At 43.2% G+C, this 18,603-nt stretch overlaps 1 protein-coding gene across 1 annotated transcript in view; it reads right to left on the bottom strand.

The window, feature by feature from the left end:
• The window catches only part of LOC121585846 (FH1/FH2 domain-containing protein 3-like), a 229,971-nt gene that overhangs the window by 25,361 nt on the left and 186,007 nt on the right, over positions 1 to 18,603 (bottom strand). The window contains exons 9-13 of the mRNA XM_045226596.1: positions 17,035 to 17,178; positions 16,494 to 16,750; positions 1,865 to 2,044; positions 1,556 to 1,690; positions 726 to 776 (exon numbers count right to left, since the gene is read on the bottom strand). Coding sequence (XP_045082531.1) covers positions 726 to 776; positions 1,556 to 1,690; positions 1,865 to 2,044; positions 16,494 to 16,750; positions 17,035 to 17,178 — 767 coding nt within the window. The remainder of the gene's footprint in view (positions 1 to 725; positions 777 to 1,555; positions 1,691 to 1,864; positions 2,045 to 16,493; positions 16,751 to 17,034; positions 17,179 to 18,603) is intronic.

Below are 18,603 nucleotides of genomic sequence, written 5' to 3'. Positions count from 1 at the left end.
GTTCTCCTCAAAAAGGTTTCAAGGCATATTACTACCTCATGTCAGAGTCATTATGATGTATTTATTACATCTGAATGATTCTAGAATCTGCATTGATATAGAGCACTGTGTCTATCTGAATGATTCTAGAATATAGATTTATATAGAGCACTGTGTCTGAATGATTCTAGAATCTACATTGATATAGATCACTGTGTCTATCTGAATGATTCTAGAATTTAGATTTATATAGAGCACTGTGTCAATGATTCTAGAATCTACATTGATATAGAGCACGGCGTCTATCTGAATGATTCTAAATCGAGATGTATATAGAGCACTATGTCTATCTGAATGATTCTAGAATCTACATTGATATAGAGCACTGTGTCTATTTGAATGATTCTAGAATCTAGATTTATATAGAGCACTGTTTATATCTGAATGATTCTAGAACCTATTGTACATGATATAGAGCACTGTGTCTATCTGAATGATTCTAGAATCTACATTCTTATAGAGCACTGTGTCTATCTGAAGGATTCTAGAATCTACATTTATATAGAGCACTGTGTCTATCTGAAGGATTCTAGAATCTACATTGATATAGAGCACAGTGTCTATCTGAATCATTCTAGAATCTACATTGCTAGAGAGCACTCACTCTATCTGAAGGATTCTAGAATCTACGTTGCTAGACAGCACTGTGTCTATTTGCATATTAGAAATGAAAGTAGACAACATACCTCTCTTCTCTGGCCTGTCTTGTCTCTTCCCTCTTGTCCATGTAATCCCGACTGATAATGTTCCAAGTAAGTGAGTGAGAGAGAGAGAGAGAGAGTGAGAGAGAGCGAGAGAGAGAGAGAGAGAGAGAGAGAGAGAGAGAGAGCGACAGTATGTGAAAATAATGTGAGAGCTATATCTTATTGTGCATATCAACTCATATTTGTTTTCATTCACATTCTATAGTACCTTTTTAAAAGACATCCTTAGTTAACCAATGAGACAGTGTGAATAGTTGTAAATACTGTGGGAGAGAAACAGTCCGACATGACAGAGGAGACACACAGACCAGAGGAGCTTTCCAGCGGTCCGTCTGACATCCAGGACTTTATATGGCCATAGAAAACAAGTAAAAGGCAGGCCAGCAGGCATTTGTTTTCTGCCGAACCATGGCTGCACCCCAAATGGCACCCTATCCCCTAATAAGTGCCCTACTTTTGACCAGAGACCTATGGGCCCAATAGGGTGCCATTTGGGACGCAGACCATGTATCTCCTCCTTAGATCCACAGTATATCCCTGACTGATGACCATAATAAACAGACAGACAGACAAGTATGTCCAGTCTCTAAACATCTCCAACCCGTCTGATATATTGTGGAACAAGGCTCAGACTCTTATTCATCCCAGACAAAACTAAATCACTCCAGACGTTAACATTACAGAGAAGTTTATAAAGCCGTGTTTAATCTGGTGAATTGGTTTGGGACTTTAAATGAACTGGACTGCAATGTGAATGTCAAAAGGACAATTCCATCTATGAGTAGTGTGATTTGATGCAGGTTGGGACTCACTTGAAGCGTTTCCTCTCCTCCCTCTCGATCTTCTGCAGTCGTTCCTCCCTCTCTTGTCTCCTCCTCTCTCTCTCTGCAGTCAGAGACTCCTGGTGTTGTCTGTAAGAGGAGGACAACAAGCTCCCCAGAGAAGGTCTGGGTAACCCAACAGAGGAAGACCATTATTATTAAAGCCGTATTACTATTCCATAAAACAAGCGCACCTAAAGTACTGGAAAGAAAACAAATAATATTTCAACCCAGGTCTGAAACAGACCCATACACAGAGATGGCTTATTTAATTGATTGATTGATTGATTGAGTGCTGACCTGTCAGGCTTGGAGTCCAGTTGTGGGGCCCCTGAGGTGGCGAAGGTGCGGTGTACAGGGGTGGTGGGGGCGCTGGCAACACCCTGGGAGCGGTGTACAGGGGTGGTGGGGGCGCTGACGCTGGAGCTGGCTACACCCTGGGACCTGCCAGGGAGCGCCATGACGTGGCCTATGTGTCGGCTGGAAACAACAGGAGGAGGAAACATTGTTATTCACTGCTATCATTCCCAACACTAAGGATGTGTGTCCCAAACACCACCCTATTCCCTATATAGTGCACTACTTTTGACCAGAGCCACTTGGGCCCTTGTCAAAAGTAGTACACTATAAAGGGAATAGGGTGGTGTTTGGGACTCAGCCCTACATTTTCCCACTATGCCGGGATTGTAGAGATTCATGGTCTTTGGTCAAACAGGTGCTCTGCTGCTGTAAGTTTCACGGCTCAACTCTTGGCTTTGATTCGGTCACTGAGTGACATTCACTAACTCAAAGTATGGTGTCAGAAAATACCAGACACGTTCCTTTCCCACTGTGTGTTAAAAAGCTGTGGTTGTACAGTGTTGACTAAACCAAGGCTGACTGTAGTCCTGTGTATGACCATGACATCTATTATCATCATGGGTATACACTGACAGTATAGTTTTCTATCGCTTTATCCCCACACATCTCACACTGCTCTATGAGGACAGCCTTGCTAGCACTCTCTCTGGGCAGCTGGCGTCAGCAGCCAGGAGGAATCAGGCGTATTCCACTCTCTCTGGGCAGCTGGCGTCAGCAGCCAGGAGGAATCAGGCGTATTCCACTCTCTCTGGGCAGCTGGCGTCAGCAGCCAGGAGGAATCAGGCGTATTCCACTCTCTCTGGGCAGCTGGCGTCAGCAGCCAGGAGGAATCAGGCGTATTCCACTCTCTCTGGGCAGCTGGCGTCAGCAGCCAGGAGGCATCAGGCTTATTCCACTCTCTCTGGGCAGCTGGCGTCAGCAGCCAGGAGGCATCAGGCTTATTCCACTCTCTCTGGGCAGCTGGTGTCAGCAGCCAGGAGGCATCAGGCTTATTCCACTCTCTCTGGGCAGCTGGGGTCAGCAGCCAGGAGGCATCAGGCTTATTCCACTCTCTCTGGGCAGCTGGCGTCAGCAGCCAGGAGGCATCAGGCTTATTCCACTCTCTCTGGGCAGCTGGCGTCAGCAGCCAGGAGGTATCAGGCTTATTCCACTCTCTGCGTGCGGCCCAAAATGGCACCCTATTCCCAATATAGTGCCCTATGGGCTCTGGTCAAAGGTTTTGTACTATATATGGGATAGGGTACGCTTTGGGACACTTCCTCTGCCTGTGGAGGTCATGAAAGGCAGTCGACAGACACCCAAGCCAAGCACACAGCCACGAGCAGCGGGACTTGAGTGGGATTCAATTTAAGGGAGGAAATGACTGTACTCAAGAGCAGAGCTGACCCTCAACAGCCCTGCTGCTTTCTAAGGTGCTTCTTAATGGCTCTGTTGAATGAGAGAGTGAAGCGAGCAGCGTTGCATTCCAAGACGTGCTCAGCATGCAGCAGCAGGGGTCACTGCTGTGTCATGGTGTGTTTGATACAGCCGGAGAGCACTGACACATCATTTAAATCTACAGCGTATCCAGGTCACCACTGTCAAATCACTAGGAATTCAGCTAAAAAAACATTTAGAAATGTAGAAATGTAGAAATGAGTTTTATGTAGAAATTTGTTTCACTAAAGGGAACCGAATTCCCCTCAATTCCCCCCCTGCGTGTACAGTCTCTAAATAGATGCCCTAAGATAGCAGAGACATAGAAGGCTACCTATAGAACTATAAGACTAGTATTAACCTGGAGGCTAAGTCTTACCTATAATACTATAAGACTAGTATTAACCTGGAGGCTAAGTCTTACCTATAAGACTATAAGACTAGTATTAACCTGGAGGCTAAGTCTTACCTATAATACTATAAGACTAGTATTAACCTGGAGGCTAAGTCTTACCTATAAGACTATAAGACTAGTATTAACCTGGAGGCTAAGTCTTACCTATAAGACTATAAGACTAGTATTAACCTGGAGGCTAAGTCTTACCTATAAGACTATAAGACTAGTATTAACCTGGAGGCTAAGTCTTACCTATAAGACTATAAGACTAGTATTAACCTGGAGGCTAAGTCTTACCTATAATACTATAAGACTAGTATTAACCTGGAGGCTAAGTCTTACCTATAATACTATAAGACTAGTATTAACCTGGAGGCTAAGTCTTACCTATAATACTATAAGACTAGTATTAACCTGGAGGCTAAGTCTTACCTATAAGACTATAAGACTAGTATTAACCTGGAGGCTGTCTTACCTATAATACTATAAGACTAGTATTAACCTGGAGGCTAAGTCTTACCTATAAGACTATAAGACTAGTATTAACCTGGAGGCTAAGTCTTACCTATAAGACTATAAGACTAGTATTAACCTGGAGGCTAAGTCTTACCTATAAGACTAGTATTAACCTGGAGGCTAAGTCTTACCTATAAGACTATAAGACTAGTATTAACCTGGAGGCTAAGTCTTACCTATAAGACTAGTATTAAGCTGGCTAAGTCTTACCTATAAAACTATAAGGCTAATATTAACCTGGAGGCTAAGTCTTACCTATAAAACTATAAGGCTATTATTAACCTGGAGGCTAAGTCTTACCTATAATACTATAAGACTAGTATTAACCTGGAGGCTAAGTCTTACCTATAAGACTATAAGACTAGAATTAACCTGGAGGCTAAGTCTTACCTACAGTGGGGAGAACAAGTATTTGATACACTGCCGATTTTGCAGGTTTTCCTACTTACAAAGCATGTAGAGGTCTGTAATTTTTATCATAGGTACACTTCAACTCTGAGAGACGGAATCTAAAACAAAAATCCAAAAAATCACATTGTATGATTTTAAAGTAATTAATTTGCATTGTATTGCATGACATAAGTATTTGATCACCTACCAACCAGTAAGAATTCCGGCTCTCACAGACCTGTTAGTTTTTCTTTAAGAAGCCCTCCTGTTCTCCACTCATTACCTGTATTAACTGCACCTGTTTGAACTCGTTACCGGTATAAAAGACACCTGTCCACACACTCAATCAAACAGACTCCAACCTCTCCACAATGGCCAAGACCAGAGAGCTGTGTAAGGACATCAGGGATAAAATTGTAGACCTGCACAAGCCTGGGATGGGCTACAGGACAATAGGCAAGCAGCTTGGTGAGAAGGCAACAACTGTTGGCGCAATTATTCGAAAATGGAAGAAGTTCAAGATGACGTCAATCACTCTCGGTCTGGGGCTCCATGCAAGATCTCACCTTGTGGGGCATCAATGATCATGAGGAAGGTGAGGAATCAGCCCAGAACTACACGGCAGGACCTGGTCAATGACCTGAAGAGAGCTGGGACCACAGTCTCAAAGAAAGCCATTAGTAACACACTACGCCGTCATGGATTAAAATCCTGCAACGCATACAAGGTCCCCCTGCTCAAGCCAGCGCAGGTCCAGGCCCGTCTGAAGTTTGCCAATGACCATCTGGATGATCCAGAGGAGGAATGGGAGAAGGTCATGTGGTCTGATGAGACAAAAATAGAGCTTTTTGGTCTAAACTCCACTTGCCGTGTTTGGAGGAAGAAGAAGGATGAGTACAACCCCAAGAACACCATCCCAACCGTGAAGCATGGAGGTGGAAACATCATTCTTTGGGGATGCTTTTCTGCAAAGGGGACAGGACGACTGCACCGTATTGAGGGGAGGATGGATGGGGCCATGTATCGCGAGATCTTGGCCAACAACCTCCTTCCCTCAGTAAGAGCATTGAAGATGGGTCGTGGCTGGGTCTTCCAGCATGACAATGACCCGAAACACACAGCCAGGGCAACTAAGGAGTGGCTCCGTAAGAAGCATCTCAAGGTCCTGGAGTGGCCTAGCCAGTCTCCAGACCTGAACCCAATAGAAAATCTTTGGAGGGAGCTGAAAGTCTTTATTGCCCAGCGAGAGCCCTGAAACCTGAAGGGTCTGTATGGAGGAGTGGGCCAAAATCCCTGCTGCAGTGTGTGCAAACCTGGTCAAGACCTATAGGAAACGTATGATCTCTGTAATTGCAAACAAAAGTTTCTGTACCAAATATTAAGTTCTGCTTTTCTGATGTATCAAATACTTATGTCATGCAATAAAATGCAAATTAATTACTTTAAAATCATACAATGTGATTTTCTGGATTTTTGTTTTAGATTCCGTCTCTCACAGTTGAAGTGTACCTATGATAAACATTACAGACCTCTACATGCTTTGTAAGGAGGAAAACCTGCAAAATCGGCAGTGTATCAAATACTTGTTCTCCCCACTGTATAAGTCTAATATTAACCTGGAGGCTAAGTCTTACCTATAAGACTATAAGACTAGTATTAACCTGGAGGCTAAGTCTTACCTATAAGACTAGTATTAACCTGGAGGCTAAGTCTTACCTATAATACTATAAGACTAGTATTAACCTGGAGGCTAAGTCTTACCTATAAGACTATAAGACTAGTATTAACCTGGAGGCTAAGTCTTACCTATAAGACTATAAGACTAGTATTAACCTGGAGGCTAAGTCTTACCTATAAGACTATAAGACTAGTATTAACCTGGAGGCTAAGTCTTACCTATAATACTATAAGACTAGTATTAACCTGGAGGCTAAGTCTTACCTATAAGACTATAAGACTAGTATTAACCTGGAGGCTAAGTCTTACCTATAAGACTATAAGACTAGTATTAACCTGGAAGCTAAGTCTTACCTATAAGACTATAAGACTAGTATTAACCTGGAGGCTAAGTCTTACCTATAAGACTAGTATTAACCTGGAAGCTAAGTCTTACCTATAAGACTATAAGACTAGTATTAACCTGGAGGCTAAGTCTTACCTATAAGACTATAAGACTAGTATTAACCTGGAGGCTAAGTCTTACCTATAATACTATAAGACTAGTATTAACCTGGAAGCTAAGTCTTACCTATAAGACTATAAGACTAGTATTAACCTGGAGGCTAAGTCTTACCTATAAGACTAGTATTAACCTGGAAGCTAAGTCTTACCTATAAGACTATAAGACTAGTATTAACCTGGAGGCTAAGTCTTACCTATAAGACTAGTATTAACCTGGAGGCTAAGTCTTACCTATAAGATTATAAGACTTGTGGCTAAGTCTTACCTTCCAGCACTAACGGGCGCTCTAGATATATACAATACAGCTGTTTGGCTGCAGAAGGAAAACAGTGAGGAGAGAGAGAGGATAGGGACAGTCTGGTACAATATGTAATGATGGAAAGAAGCATGCAAGGGTTAAACACAAAGAAAATTGAATAGTGGAGAACGATTGAGGGAAGGATAGTAGCAAGATACATGGTGATTCCAAGAAGCAATACAACATTTCTGCCCCTCCCCCCATCGACACGGACTCTACATACTCTATAAAAACAATCAAACCTTTTTTAAATTCTCATAAAGCCGACAGTTAAAAGACCTCTACTTACGGGTGGGTCATTAAGATTATATGGGATAGGAGGTAGGGAGTTCACTAGGACTATACACTGAGGCACTTCTGGCCTGGTCTGTTCACAATATGGCAACACTACTTTCCATCCTTCTGGCCTGGTCTGTTCACAATATGGCAACACTACTTTCCATCCTATGTCTGTTGCTGCAGCTCCACACAACATTACACAGACATCTAAGAGACACTCAAACGTGAGTTATGGTGCCTTTTCATTTTTGAATTTTATTTTCTAGGCATGTCTGGGTTTAACTGTGGTACAACGCCACAATGAAAGACAGATGAGCAGTAAATGTCAGGAAAACGTGGTGTTCTCAACTGGAGTTGCACATCTAGCAGCTGACTCAGTCAAGGAAATGATACGTCTTTGTTCAAATTCTTCTCTTTCTTTTTTTCGTGTGTATGCGGGACGGATGATAGAAGCACCATAAAACACCGGACAGGGAAATGTAGCAGCCTACTGGGCACCTGGTGTTAAACTCTTGTTTAAAGGCCCAATGCAGCCGTTTTGATCTCAATAGAACAAATCTGGGTAACAATTAAGTACCTTACTGTGATTTCTTTCAATTCAAATGGTCAAAAAGAAACAAAAATAGCTTCTTAGGAAAGAGCAATTTCTCAAGCAAGAATTTTGCTAGGACTGTCTGGGAGTGGTTTGAGTGGGGAGTGGAAAACGGAAAACTAGCTGTTATTGGCAGAGAGGTTTGGAACTCTCTTTCTTATTGGTCTATTAATTAAGCGGAGCCGGTTCAGAAGGGAAACCCGAGGGTGGTGGCATCAGCTGATCGCATCAGCGGATATTGCACCAATTGGATTCACACTGTTTTCTGGACCTATGGACCTATGGCACACTGTTGTCTGGACCTATGGCAGTCTCTATGGGGGTGCCACAGGGTTCAATTCTTGGGCCGACACTTTTCTCCGTGTATATCAATGATGTCGCTCTTGCTGCTGGTGACTCTCAGATCCACCTCTACGCAGACGACACCATTTTGTATACATCTGGCCCTTCATTGGACACTGTGTTAACAAACCTCCAAATGAGCTTCAATGCCATACAACACTCCTTCAGTAGCCTCCAACTGCTCTTAAACACTAGTAAAACTAAATGCATGCTTTTCAATCGAACGCTGCTGGCACCCGCCCACCCGACTAGAATCACCACTCTTGACGGGTCTGACCTAGAGTATGTGGACAACTACAAATACCTAGGTGTCTGGTTAGACTGTAAACTCTCCTTCCAGACTCACATAAAGAATCTCCAATCCAAAGTTAAATCTAGAATCGGCTTCCTATTTCGCAACAAAGCCTCCTTCACTCATGCTGCCAAACATGCCCTCGTAAAACTGACTATCCTACCGATCCTTGACTTCGGCGATGTCATTTACAAAATAACACTCTACTCAGCAAATTGGATGTAGTCTATCACAGTGCCATCCGTTTTGTCTCCAAAGCCCCATACACTACCCACCACTGTGACCTGTACGCTCTTGTTGGCTGGTCCTCACTACATGTTTGTCGTCAAACCCACTGGCTCCAGGCCATCTATAAATCACTGCTAGGCAAATCCCCACCTTATCTTAGCTCATTGGTCACCATAGCAGTACCCACCTGTAGTCTGCGCTCCAGCAGGTATATCTCACTGGTCATTCCCAAAGCCAACACCTCCTTTGGCCGCCATTCCTTCCAGTTCTCTGCTGCCAATGACTGGAACGAATTGCAAAAATCTCTGAAGCTGGAGACTCTTATCTCCCTCACTAACTTTAAGCATCAGTTGTCAGAGCACCTTACCGATCACTGCACCTGTACACAGCCCATCTGAAATTAGCCCACCCAACTACCTCATCCCTATATTGTTATTTATTTTGCTCTTTTGCACCCCAGTATCTCTATTTGCACATAATCTCTTGCACATCTAGCATTCCAGTGTTAATACTATTGTAATTATTTTTGCACTATAGCCTATTTATTGCCTTACCTCCATAACTTGCTACATTTGCACACACTGTATATGTATTTTCTGTTGTATTTTTGACTTTATGTTTTTTTACCCCATATGTAACTCTGTGTTGTTTTTATTGCACTACTTTGCTTTATCTTGGCCAGGTCGCAGTTGTAAATGAGAACCTGTTCTCAACTGGCTTACCTGGTTAAATAAAGGTGAAATAAAAAAATAAAAAAATAAACTCTCCTTACATTCGGTCAACCAGTTCTACACATGCTTCCTCGATGCTGGATGGCACGAGCACGCATGCGCTGGTGTCTCTTGCTGCCGTTGTTGCTGTAACTAGCTGTTACTCGCTATGCTTGCTGTTTCTGATATCCCACCACCACCCCAGCCTCCACCTGTGGGTTCTGTGTTTCTTCCTTCAGGAGATTTGATATAGCATGTCGTGCTCACTGCCTGTAGTTATTTTATCATCTTCATATGACGCTTCGCTCTGGCAGTGAGCTACCCTGAAGGAAGCAGAGCCCTAATACCAACACTATGCATTGTAATCTTTTCTAATAAATGGTTAAATGTACATTGTGGTGTTTCATTTATGAAACTCATTTACCGCCTGGTGATGTCACCAGGCAGGCCAAAACTTCATCCCATCAAAACAGGCTGATATTTCAGGCTGTCTTTTCAAACAGCTCTTACACTAAAAGGGCATTATCATTTTTTTTCACAATTTCACATTATTATTCCAATCTTATAGTGTGGAAATATATATAAAACATAGGAAAATCACGTTTTTGACTGCACTGGACCTTTAAAGGTCAAAGGAATGCTGAGGCAAGCTAAAGTAGTGATCAATTGGACACAAGTTAAAGCATCCATAACATGCATGAGGGAGACCAACTACAAGTGTCTCGTATGCCACGGAAAGCAGATATGACACGACAACACAGAATCTGTCTGACACGGTAGACATCAGCACTATGTCTATGCCCCTGTCCAAAATACATTCAGTACAGCAGCTTCTCAGCCAAGTGGATTGTGAAGGAGCAAGCCAGGCAGACATGAAGACACAGACACCAGTGTTGAGGGATGACAGTGTATATTTAAGAGTTCATAGTGAATCTAACGCCAGAGGTGAAGAAGTGAACTGTATAGCTCCTGCTGCTGCAGCTGCAGCGTCTCTACCTGTAACGCTGTTGTCTGGCCACGCCCCTCTCAACACTCTCCTTGGCCCCAGCAGAGGCAGACACCTGGCTCAGGTCCACCTCAGGGGGGAGTGGGAGGGGGCGGGGGAGAGGGAGGGGGAGGGGCTTGGGGGGTTGGATGTAGTGATGACGACGTCCCCTCGAGGAGGAGGAGGAGCAGGAGGGGGAGGAAGAGGAAGGTACAGAGGTGCCGTGCTGTTGGCCCAGAGGGTGGGCAGTGCCTGGCAGTCTCCCCCAGCCCAGCAGCGTTAAGACCTGGGAAGTAGGTCTGGGACTGGGAGAGACATCCTGGGGGTTAGAGCCAGTGTTTCTAGGAGGGGTGGACACAGGGGCCGTAGGGCTGGCCATGGCCACTCTCTCTCTCTCTGAGGCAGCTGAGGCGTCAGGGATGAGGTTGACCATACAGTGAAAAGGAGAACACAAGCTAGAGGAGACCTCTACTGCCTGCACTGGCACCATGCTAGAACAACAGAGTAGCAGAGCAAAAGGTAGGACAAAGGGGGTGGGGTATATTCAAGGGGAATATATTACAAGTTTAAAATAACAGATATGCTTTTTTTGTAGTTCTAACACACCAGTACACTGTTAACAACACTCAATATCGTCCAGGAAGGTAGAGATGGATGGAGGACAAGACTGAAAGAAAGATGCAGAAGATGAGGTTCTATTTGGGGGGGAAACCTATTTTCCTGAAATACCTTTGGAAGCCCTTTCTAGTGGTCTCCGTGATATCATGACTCTCATCATCTTCCTCTTCCTCATCCTCCTCCTCCTCTTCCTCCTCATCCTCTTCCTCCTCTCTGAAAAGGAGGGGTGGAGGTGTGGATGGAGGGGAGGGAAGGGAGAAAATAGACGGGAAAGAGAAGAAAGAGGGAAAGTAGGAGAAATTGCAACAGACAACATGAACAAAATACAGTAGAAAACTGAAACACAAAGAACTGACAGACAGAATGTAGAACACACAGCACACCCTGTCAAAACTGACACGGGTCGTAAAAATTAGTACACAAGGCGGTATAGTTGAAAGAGTTTCATGCTTTTAGTTAGTATGTCCTCATTTCATTCACTACATACAGTGCTTGATAACATTAAAACCAGCATGAGAACTGACTAAATCGATGTCAGCTAACCATCTGAGGGACCAGCCAGTAACATCTTAGGGACCAGTAACAGTCCCCGGACCAGAGGTTGATCAATGATCATAGTGTACGTCCCAAATGGCACCCTATTCCCTACATAGTGCACTACTTTTGACCATAGCCATATGGGCCCTGGTCAAAAGTAGTGCACAATATAGGACAATGGTGCCACTTGGGATGCAACCATTGACTAGTGTGACTGTGAGGTCATATCTGGAGTGTTTTAATCGATAAAGGATTCTCGCATACATCATATGCATACAAGTCTTTCTAGGGACATTGTGCTGTCAGGTCTCCTCTGGCCCGCCCGCCTGTGTTTCATTAACGATATGGAAAACACTGATCTTCAAAGGCGGTCTGAATTTCCTGTGTGTGGTGGACTGGACTGGTGGGAGTCAGTATCATATAACCCTCTGGGTTCAATTCAACTATCTGCAGAACCGAACAGGAGTGCTACCAGTAACGCTACCAGATATGCTAGTTAAAAAGACCTGTCATTATTAATGGTGGACGGGAGGATGTTATGTGTGGCAGGGGGAAAGGTAGCCATCACACAGTGCCTTCAGAAAGTATTCACACCCCTTGACTTTTTCCACATTTTGTTGTGGTACAGCCTGAATTTAAAATGGATTCAATTGAGATGTTTTGTCACTGGCCTAAACACAATACCCCATAATGTCAAAGTGGAATTATGTTTTCAAAATGTTTACAAATTAATTAAATATGAAAAGCTGAAATGTCTTGAGTAAATAAATATTCAACCCTTTTGTTATGGCAAGCCTAAATAATTTCAGGAGTAACAATTTGCTGAACAAGTCACATAATAAGTTGCTCTGTGTTCAATAATAGTGTTTAACATGATTTGAATGACTACCTCATCTCTGTACCCCACACATATGATTATCTGTAAGGTCCCTCAGTTGAGCAGTGAATTTCAAACACAGATTCAACCACAAAGACCAGGGAGGTTTTCCAATGCCTTGCAAAGAAAGGCACCTATTGGTAGATGGGTCAAAATAAAAAAGCAGACATTGAATATCCCTTTGAGAATGGTGGTTATTAATTTCACTTTGCATGGTGTATCAATACACCCAGTCACTACAAAGATACAGGTGTCCTTCCTAACTCAGTTGCCGGAGAGTAAGGAAACCGCTCAGGGATTTCACCATGAGGCCAATGGTGACTTCAAAACAGTTACAGAGTTTAATGGCTGTGATAGGAGAAAACTGAGGATGGATCAACAACATTGTAGTTATTCCACAATACTATCATAATTTACAGAGTAAAAAGGAAGCCTGTACAGAATAAAAATATTCCAAAACATGCATCTTTATTTGCAACAAGGCACTAAAGTAATACTGCAAAAAAGGTGGCAAAGCAATTAACCTTTTGTCCTGAATACAACATTTTATATTTGGGGCACATCCAATACAACACATTACTGAATACCACTCTCCATATTTTCAAGCATAGTGGTGGCTGCATCATGTTATGGGTATGCTTGTAATCATTAAAGGACTGGGGAGTTTTTCAGGATAAAAAAGACACGGAATGGAGCTAAATCCTAGAGGAAAACCTAGTTCAGTCTGCTTACCACCAGACACTGGGAGATGAATTCACCTTTCAGAAGGACAATAACTTAAAACACAAGGCCAAATCTACACTGGAGTTGCTTAGCAAGAACACAGTTAATGTTCCTGAGTGGCCCAGTTACAGTTTTGACTTAAATCTGCTTGATAATCTATGGCAAGACCTGAAAAGTGTTGTCTAGCAATGATTAACAACCAATTTGACAGAGCTTGAAGAATTTTGAAAAGAATTATGGCCAAATGTTGCACAATCCAGGTGGAAGCTCTTAGAGACTTACCCAGAAAGACTCACAGCTGTGATCGCTGCCAAAGGTGCTTCTACAATGTATTGACTCAGGGGTGTGAACACTCATGTAAATTAGATATTTCAGTATTTCATTTTCAATAAATTTGCAAACATTTCTAAAAACATGTTTTCACTTTGTCATTATGGGGTATTGTGTGTAGATTGGTGAGAAAAAATATATATTTAATCAATTTTGAATTCAGGCTGTAACAACAAAATGTGGAATAAGTCAAGGGGTATGAATACTTTCTGAAGGCACTGTAGTATAGTTTTATCATTGGTCCTTTACCAGTTCATCTTGAAACATAGGAAGGTTTGCAATGACTGTGATATGTGGTTGCCTATTTAACTTAGTTGAATGCACTGACTGTAAGTGGCTCTGGAGAAGAGCGTCTGTTAAATGGCCATAATTAAAATATGTAATGTACCTGTGGTGGTTAACAGAGAAGTTCTTATCATATTACATGTATTATATTTATATTATTGTCCAGTGAGTCTATAACACTGGGACCAAGAGTTCACAAATAATAATTTCCTTAGGCAAAGACAAAGAAGATTTCTGTTACCGTAATGGGCACACCAGACCGGTAGTCAAATTGTATCACACAAAAAAAAAAATACATTAGTATTTTGCTTTAGTTACAGAGGGGGAAAAAAGTATTTAGTCAGCCACCAATTGTGCAAGTTCTCCCACTTAAAAAGATGAGAGAGGCCTGTAATTTTCATCATAGGTACACGTCAACTATGACAGACAAATTGAGGAAAAAAATCCAGAAAATCACATTGTAGGATTTTTTATGAATTTATTTGCAAATTATGGTGGAAAATAAGTATTTGGTCACCTACAAACAAGCAAGATTTCTGGCTCTCACAGACCTGTAACTTCTTCTTTAAGAGGCTCCTCTGTCCTCCATTCGTTACCTGTATTAATGGCACCTGTTTGAACTTGTTATCAGTATAAAAGACACCTGTACACAACCTCAAACAGTCACACTCCAAACTCCACTATGGCCAAGACCAAAGAGCTGTCAAAGGACACCAGAAACAAAATTGTAGACCTGCACCAGGCTGGGAAGACTGAATCTGCAATAGGTAAGCAGCTTGGTTTGAAGAAATCAACTGTGGGAGCAATTATTAGGAAATGGAAGATAATCTCCCTCGATCTGGGGCTCCACGCAAGATCTCACCCCGTGGGGTCAAAATGATCACAAGAACGGTGAGCAAAAATCCCAGAACCACACGGGGGGACCTAGTGAATGACCTGCAGAGAGCTGGGACTAAAGTAACAAAGCCTACCATCAGTAACACACTACGCCGCCAGGGACTCAAATCCTGCAGTGCAAGACGTGTACCCCTGCTTAAGCCAGTACATGTCCAGGCCCGTCTGAAGTTTGCTAGAGTGTATTTGGATGATCCAGAAGAGGATTGGGAGAATGTCATATGGTCAGATGAAACCAAAATAGAACTTTTTGATAAAAACTAAACTCCTCGTGTTTGGAGGACAAACAATGCTGAGTTGCATCCAAAGAACACCATACCTACTGTGAAGCATGGGGGTGGAAACATCATGCTTTGGGGCTGTTTTTCTGCAAAGGGACCAGGACGACTGATTCATGTAAAGGAAAGAATGAATGGGGCCATGTATCGTGAGATTTTGAGTGAAAACCTCCTTCCATCAGCAAGGGCATTGAAGATGAAACGTGGCTGGGTCTTTCAGCATGACAATGATCCCAAACACACCGCCCGGGCAACGAAGGAGTGGCTTCGTAAGAAGCATTTCAAGGTCCTGGAGTGGCCTAGCCAGTTTCCAGATCTCAACCCCATAGAAAATCTTTGGAGGGAGTTGAAAGTCCGTGTTGCCCAGCGACAGCCCCAAAACATCTCTGCTCTAGAGGAGATCTGCATGGAGGAATGGGCCAAAATACCAGCAGAAAACGTTTGACCTGTGTCATTGCCAACAAAGGGTATATAACAAAGTATTGAGAAACTTTTGTTATTGAACAAATACTTATTTTCCACCATAATTTGCAAATAAATTCATTAAAAATCCTACAATGTGATTTTCTGGATTTTTTTTTCTCATTTTGTCTGTCATAGTTGACGTGTACCTATGATGAAAATTACAGGCCTCTCTCATCTTTTTAAGTGGGAGAACTTGCACAATTGGTGGCTGACTAAATACTTTTTTCCCCACTGTAAGTGTGAATTCCTAATGGTTGTGTATACATGAACATTACTGAATTAAAACTAATGCAGTGTTGGTTGAAATTTAACAAACACTCCCTCAAAAGGAAACATGACTTGTGACAGACAGGACGCATACAGGGATGCGTCCCAAATGGTACCTTTATTGACAAAAGTAGTTCACTACATAGGTAATAGGGTGCTGTTTGGGACAGAGCCACATTAACAACTAATAATAACTCATATCACTGTGTTTACAGAAGCTTCCTATTTCCTTCAGCAGCTCCACAAGGTCACAAAACGACTGAAGATGAATCTAAACGTCACTTTGCAATAGCAGCCCATGCTCTGTCTTTCTTTTATTACTATATAATTACATTCTTCTTTCATATTGGCTCTGGTTGGAACAGACACATCTGTCCAAGACTGTAATGTAATACAACACTGGCAGTCAAACCCTTTCCATTTCTGAACTGTATCGTGGATCCAGAATCATCTGTGTGTTTTCCTGTTCCTCACAGTTGACTTCTCTGGGTAGTAAAAATAAACCGAACCATTTCAGCTGACCATTTAAGATCATATTGGCAAGTTTCAGTTAACAATAGAAGCAGGGATATCCTTCTCCCTTTAATCCATTCACACTTTCTACCTCTCCGCCTCCCCTTCTCCTGTTCGGCCCTCCCCCCCATTCCCCTCTCCTCCCCTCCACCTCACCTTTCGCTGACGTCGTCGATGCCCTGGCCTCCGAAGGGCAGGAAGCTACCGTTGTGTCCCCCGTGAAAGTGGGGGCTGCTGGGGGAAGCGGGGGCCGAGGCGGGGCCTCTCCCGTTCTGGAGGGAGTGTCTCCGGCTGCGTCTCCTCTCCAGGCCTCGCCGGTCGTTGGTGCCCCCCACGCTAGCACGCCGCCGGTTCTTCCGACCCACGGTAGGCGCCTGGCTCTCGTCGTCTCCATCCTCGTGGCGCAGAGCAGTCTGGAGGCACAACAGGGGACAGTTAGACTAGCAGGGGACATGAGGTCCCTAGTAGACATGGGTCAACACTTTAGGACTATTCCATTGGTCCCATTGAGGGCAAACTAAATCAAGCTTGTCAAGTATTTATTTTTATACATGACCAAGTGTTGTCCTTATAGCGCTCTGGTAGTGTTTCCACAACAAACTAGTTAAGTGGCTAAGCCAGGAAGAGAATTACACTAAGCCACGGTGTCATTGGGAGAAGGTGGAGGTTTAGGTGGGAGACCTTATGACTGGCGTACCTCGTAGATGTTAAACTGCTCCATGAGGTCCAGGTCTGTTCCCTTCCTACTGCGGTGTCTCTGAGACATGGCCTCGATGCCCTGCTCCTCCAAACAGTCCACCACGTCATAGAATGAGTCCTGGTCAGGCAGGCCTGCTAGGGTCTGAAACACACACACAAATGTCACCATTTAGATTTGTTGAGGGAGGGGGAGAGAGAGAGAGGGAGAGAGAAAGAGTTGTAAAGAGAGAGATGTAGAGAGAGAGACGTAGAGTGAGAGAGAGATGTAGAAAGAGAGAAATAAATAAATAAAAGAGAAAGAGATACGAGCAAAATGTAGAGCGAGAAAAAGAGATGGAGAGAGAGGAATGAAGAGAGAGAGAGATGAGAGAGATGAGAGAGATTAAGCGAGAGAGGGATGAAGAGAGAGAGATGAGAGAGATGAGAGAGAATGATGAAGAGAGAGAGAGAGAGATGAAGGGAGAGAGATGAGAGAGATGAAGAGAGAGAGATGAAGAGAGAGAGAGAGAGATGAAGAGAGAGAGATGAAGAGAGAGAGTGAGAGATGAAGAGAGAGGAAGAGAGAGATGAAGAGAGAGAGAGATGAAGAGAGAGAGAGATGAAGAGAGAGAGAGAGAGATGAAGAGAGAGAGAGAGATGAAGAGAGAGAGAGATGAAGAGAGAGAGAGAGATGAAGAGAGAGAGAGATGAGAGAGAGATGAAGAGAGAGAGAGAGATGAAGAGAGAGAGAGATGAAGAAAGAGAGAGAGATGAAGAGAGAGAGATGAGAGAGAGATGAGAGCGAGAAGAGAGAGATGAAGAGAGAGAGAGAGAGAGATGAAGAGAGAGAGATGAGAGAGAGAGATGAGAGCGAGAGAGATAGAGATGAAGAGAGAGAGTGAGAGATATGAAGAGAGAGAGAGAGATGAAGAGCGAGAGAGATGAAGAGAGAGAGATGAATAGAGATAGAGAGATGAAGAGAGAGAGTTGAAGAGAGAGAGTTGAAGAGAGAGAGATGAAGAGAGAGAGATGAAGAGAGAGAGATGAAGAGAGATAAGGAGAGAGAGAGAGATGAAGAGATGAAGAGAGAGATATGAAGAGAGCGAGAGATGAAGAGAGAGAGATGAAGAGAGAGAGATATGAAGAGAGAGAGAGAGATGAAGAGAGAGAGAGATGAAAAGAGAGAGATATGAAGAGAGTGAGAGATGAAGAGAGAGAGAGATGAAGAGAGATGAAGCGATAGAGAGATGAAGAGAGAGAGATATGAAGAGAGAGAGATATGAAGAGAGAGAGAGAGATGGAGAGAGAGAGATGAAGAGAGAGAGAGATGAAGAGAGAGAGATATGAAGAGAGAGAGATATGAAGAGAGAGAGAGAGATGGAGAGAGAGAGATGAAGAGAGAGAGAGATGAAGAGAGAGAGAGAGATGAAGAGAGAGAGATATGAAGAGAGAGAGAGATGAAGAGAGATAGAGAGATGAACAGAGAGAGAGATGAAGAGAGATAGAGAGATGAAGAGATAGAGAGATGAAGAGAGAGAGAGATGAAGAGAGAGAGAGATGAAGAGAGATGAAGCGATAGAGAGATGAA

The sequence above is a fragment of the Coregonus clupeaformis genome, chromosome 17 (assembly GCF_020615455.1).
Source record: "Coregonus clupeaformis isolate EN_2021a chromosome 17, ASM2061545v1, whole genome shotgun sequence".
In the NCBI taxonomy this organism is placed as follows: Eukaryota; Metazoa; Chordata; class Actinopteri; order Salmoniformes; family Salmonidae; genus Coregonus; species Coregonus clupeaformis.
Note: the sequence above shows the minus strand (reverse complement) of the source record. Positions and strands in the feature narration are given on the sequence as shown.